Source organism: Gigantopelta aegis, unplaced genomic scaffold (genome assembly GCF_016097555.1).
Source record: "Gigantopelta aegis isolate Gae_Host unplaced genomic scaffold, Gae_host_genome ctg3875_pilon_pilon, whole genome shotgun sequence".
NCBI lineage: Eukaryota > Metazoa > Mollusca > Gastropoda > Neomphalida > Peltospiridae > Gigantopelta > Gigantopelta aegis.
The window spans coordinates 10,216-15,771 of NW_024533560.1; the positions used below are offsets into that span (position 1 = coordinate 10,216).

Here is a 5,556-nt window from a genome sequence, read left to right on the forward strand (position 1 = left end):
AATGGTTGCCTCTGGGAACTGTTAGTATAAGAATTGAGAAGTTGTTGTATTTCTGATTGTTGAATACAGACTGGTCTATCTTAATTATATTGAAGGACTGCTGCAAAAAAAGGAAAAAGGCAATAAATTTAATATAAAAGGAGAGAAATCAGGTACCATTTTTTGTGTGAATTTTTAAATACTGTTGCTATAGTAACCGTTAGTTAATTAATTGCGGCACAGGAAAGGAGCGCGGGAACAAAATGGGGAGAAGGTAGAGTTGTTTTGTTTCTTTGTTTGTTAATAAATTTAAAAGTGCAAGCAAATCAAATTTGTCTCTCCCTATCTACTTAGAAAGCGATCCATGAATTATAAAAGATTAGAGGAGTCAGATACCGACGGTAAGGCGCCATCTTTACATTAAATTACAGTTTAGTACTGCCCTTGGAAAGATGCATTGTCTAGAGTACTAAGCGTTAAATACAAATACAGACTCTGTCTTGTGTTACTGACAATGCAAGATGTTGTAGCTATTAATACTAAATGCTTATTATAGGGGTATCCTCTCATTGTCTAGATTACGACAATGATATAGCTGTTATATCAAGACACTTGCTCTAGTCCCATACTAGATAAAATGTAATTTTTTGTTTTAGATGAAGATTTTGTACCAGATATAAAGAAAAACAAACCTCAGTCTGTAACAAAACAAGAAAAGCAGAGTAAAAGGTATTTAAAATACTAACAGATAATAAATAGACTTTATCCTTCATACCTTGAGCCTCATAAATATTATAGTAACATAGATATATAATTTATATTTAAAACTGTCCTTGTAAATTATTAAGTGTATTATATTGATATGCAAATGTCTCTCTTATACTGTGTAATTTAAGAGATGTCTATTGCTATGTATAAAACTTAACTTATAAACATTGACAGTTCTGTTTGAATTAAAAGGTTACTACTACTTAGGATAATATCATGTGATAGTCATGTGACTTATAGATTATCACCCGAGGAAAAATTTGAGCGTGATATACAAGCTGCAGTCGTTGCATCAAAAAAACAATCACTTGATATGAGTATTGTCATTGGTAATCCTGATGCTGTCTTTGATGAGGATGGTAAGCCCCTATGATTATTGTACTAATGATAATATTAATTACTTAGATGATAATGATCCTAATGTTATTAAAGATACGATTATGGAGAAGCAATCAACTTTGCCAGGGCAACCAACCCAAATTGTAAATACCCCTAAAGAGAATACCTCCCCATCTGTGTTATCATTTAATGTAACAACATCACCACAAAAACCTTCAGGTATGAATGTAGTATAATATGAATCCTCTTTGTGATTGTACTGATTAAAGGGGTGTCCTCTTTTGGTGTTGATTAATTTAATGGAGCTTTTTATTCTATGTTGAGGACACTTGTTCTAGTCCCATACTAATACTTTAGTGTATTATACAACCTCTATGTTGAGGATACTTGTTCTAGTCTCATACTAATACTTTAGTGTATTATACAACCTCTATATTGAGGACACTTGTTCTAGTCCCATACTAATACTTTAGTGTATTATACAACCTCTATATTACAAGTCCCATACTAATACTATAGTGTATTATACAACCTCTATATAAGGACACCTCAATACAGACAATACAGATGTTCATGATTATATTTTAACATCCTTATATAGCTCCTGCTGAAAACATCCTCTATCCCACGTCCATCGTATACCTCAATGGCTCCACCAGGAATCAGGTTAGGCCTATCTCGTAAAGCAGTAGTGAAGCCATTACATTTCTCTATAGTAGTAATGGTAGTCTATAGTGATAATAGTATTGTACAAAGAACATCATACAAGTGATGCTAAAGACTGTTCATTTTTGAATTGAAATTTATTTTAATTTTATTTTAAAGTTTTTTTGTGTTCATTGTGGTACAGCTGCTAATGCTGGTATCAATTTCTGGTAAATATCAATACCATTGAGGTAGACCCTCTCATTAAGGAATTCGTTATGGTCATGTAATAAGATAGGGGTGTGGTTCATTGGGGAGAATCCCAGGACAGGTGTCCCAATCTGTAATGTGATAATTAGTGGGTGGGATTATCAGTTAGTCACTTATATTTCACTTACTTTTCTGAGATAGTGTCCATCTGTAGCAGCAGGAAATACTTCAACTTCCAATTTGATTCCACTAGTAAGTATATGATAATATTATGATAGGAACATGTCTGTAATGGACATTATGGGATACTCCTTAGTATGGAGGTGTCCTCAATATAGAGGTTGTATAATACACTAAAGTATTAGTATGGGACTAGAACAAGTGTCCTCAATATAGAGGTTGTATAATACACTAAAGTATTAGTATGGGACTAGAACAAGTGTCCTAATGTAGAGGTTGTTTTTCTTAAGAGATTTTATTGTTATGTAATTAAACAAATTCTTTATTGAATGGAAATATCTGTTTCACAGTGTGACACTATAGGATTAAATAAATTAAAATAACACAGTAGAGTAGTAGTCTCATTGACAACATTAAGAACAAGCTCTATATTTAGTATATATGTACTTAACATATCATATGATCTCTATTTAAGGACACCTCTATATTAAGAACAGTGTCATCTTGACTATAGTGACACTTTCATTTCATAACTGCATATATAGAGGATATTAATAACCCTTAAAAGTAGAATAACCCTTCAATTAAGATAATAAGTAGACCCTTTAATAAAGATGATATATTACACAATAATATAACTTACATTGAATCACATGTTGAAGAGAATGCAGTCCACCATGGACTACTGGGGTCAATACTTGTTGGAGGACTATATTCTTTCTTCACGAGCCATTCAATAGTACAGCCAGTCTCCTTTGACCACTCCTCCAAGGTTTGTTCTAACCTCTTTAACTCTTCTAATGAAGGAACAACTCGGATATCAAAAGCTATTATTAAGAAAAAAGAAAAAAATTATAAGAATTTTCCTTTTCATCTTACAAGCTGATAGTTCATTTGGAACAACATTTATTTGAATTCCTCCATCTAACATTGTCATATTAATAGTTGTAACATCACCAAGTTTGAGATTAGGATCAGATAATAACCTGAAGTTAAAACATGTCAAAATGAATGAAGTACATAAACTTACTTTTGACGGTTGGTCTCTCTAAGTTCCATTAACTTATTAATCATTTTAACCTGATTACATTATAAAAATATTATTAAAATTAAACAAAGATATTAATTGTCTTAATTAAAGGGTCATCCTCTTTTAGAGGCTCATTATATTAAGATATTAAGGGTATTATGTAACATTGCTATAACAAGATTTTACTATATAAAATAGAACATAGAACATACCAATTTCTCTGCAGCAGTATCTTCAATAAAACGAGATCCATGTCCTGTATTACCAGTACCTTTAACCTTCAAACCTAAATGGGTGGAGCAAATAAGCCACACCCACAATTAGCAATGTTATTGACTTACACCAAATACATCTTTCAGTATAATATACTGTGAAATTCTCAGTAGGATTAGCTAGTCCTGGAAAATACAAACTTACAATATAATTATTATATGAATGTATTTTTTCTAACTACCTTCGTCTAAGGCAAAACCAACATTAAGATCTTTAAAGGTATCTGACTTTACCAGTAATTGCATTCCCAGTGTTCCACCAATTTCCTCATCTAATCACATGACATGTCACATGACACATTAACATGTCAACTGACCTGGTACAAAGGTGACATGGACTGAGCGTAGAGGTTGGACATTAGCGTTTTTAAGACATCGTATCAAGATATTGCATTCCAAGATATTGCATTCCTACAGGAATATTGAGAAATGTCCTAATAGAAGGTAGAGAATATTGAGTGAGAAGGGGGGGTGAGGGAGAGGGGAGAAGAGAGAGGTAGAGAGTGAGTGAGAAGAGAGAGACCTGTGAAGGGAGAGGGAGAGAGAGGGGGGGGGAAGGGAGTGAGTGAGTGAGTGAGAAAGATGTACCTGTGAACCACGAGCTATCTCCATTCTCCTTTTTTTCAGCTGCAAATGGATCACTTGTCCAATGTTCCTACATAATCATATACAATCACAGTGACACAAAAATAAAATGTAGTTTTAGAGAGTGAAACTTCATATAAGGACATCAATTAATGTCCTTTGTGGGCTTTTACTAGTATTAAGGACTACTAAAACAAGGATATTCCTTTAATTAAGATAATAATTAATTTAAGATCTCAGTGTTTAGATAAGATTTCACTACAGTACAGTTCAACTCACTGGATATACTGGTACTACATCCATATGGGAGTTTAGCATTATTGATGGGAGATCAGGATTACTACCTTTCCAAGTCATTATGACTATAGGACGACCAGAAGCAAGCTAATGGACATATATTAATATATTGACAGGTATTGTTAATATATATCTACCTCAAGACATTGGTAAGGTAGATTGATCTCTTTGGCTTGTCTCTCTAAAAACTTGACAGCACTCTCTGTAATATAATATTGATAATAATATGTGTCTATCCATTATAATGGTATATGCATCCATTTATTGGTATATACATCCATTATATTGGTGTATGCATCCATTATATTGGTATATGCATCCATTTATTAGTGTACATCCATTTATTGGTATATGCATCCATTTATTAGTGTATGCATCCATTTATTGGTATATGCATCCATTATTAGTGCATGCATCCATTATATTGGTATATGCATCCATTTATATTGGTGTGTATATCCATTATATTGGTATATGCATCCATTTATTAGTGTATGCATCCATATATATGTCCATGTATCCATTTTATGTCAATTCTCATGTAATATGTATCCATTCATATATCCAACTATCCATTAATTTGTTCATTAAACTATATACATTTCTCTATCTGTCTGTCCATTTAATCATTACAAAATGGACATATACATATTACATTTACAAGTATATAAATATAATATTATTGTTTACATAATTATATTGAATGTATTTGTAAACAACTGTAATAACATTTCTGTTAGTGTCACTTAACAAAAACAACAACTGTCAATACAATAGAATATAAATATTTATAACTTTTGAAGTAGAATAAAGTCCTAGTGTTCCATACCATAGTCAGGGTTAGGATGAACAGTCTTTATTCTTAAGTATTCTCTAAATCTTGTGATAGCTGGATCTTCATCTATTTTAGCTCTTTTCTCTGTTGGTTCATTCTCTGTAGTGGATGACATATTGCAACCCTTAATAACAGGAAGTCGTAGTATACGGAGTTGATTATTATTAACCGCATTTCATTTGTATACAAATTTTAAAATGTTTCCGTATACGCCAGTATACTACACCCACGTGCTGTTGTGGTGTTATTGTGTTAGTGGGGTGGGTTTTTAAATCTTTTAAGATGTCATTATTCAAAGCAAGAGAATGGTGGTCTACAGTATCTGGTTATGAGGAGTTCCACTCAACAGGATCACTAACTATAGTACCTATCTCCTCAGATGAACAAGACCAGAGTAAGTCTATAAGAGGAACCTT

General features: G+C 32.5%; 1 protein-coding gene across 1 annotated transcript; it reads right to left on the minus strand.

Moving 5' to 3' along the window:
• Positions 1–1,922: 1,922 nt before the first annotated feature.
• On the minus strand, positions 1,923–5,255 carry LOC121392474 (aminoacylase-1-like). Its single transcript, XM_041523673.1, is given in 15 exon segments — positions 1,923–2,072; positions 2,130–2,190; positions 2,765–2,948; positions 3,001–3,107; positions 3,152–3,201; positions 3,364–3,437; positions 3,493–3,549; positions 3,606–3,695; positions 3,741–3,805; positions 3,807–3,946; positions 4,012–4,027; positions 4,029–4,078; positions 4,288–4,392; positions 4,443–4,507; positions 5,135–5,255. Coding segments are annotated over 15 exon segments (1,335 nt in total).
• Between the last annotated feature and the right edge of the window lie 301 nt (positions 5,256–5,556).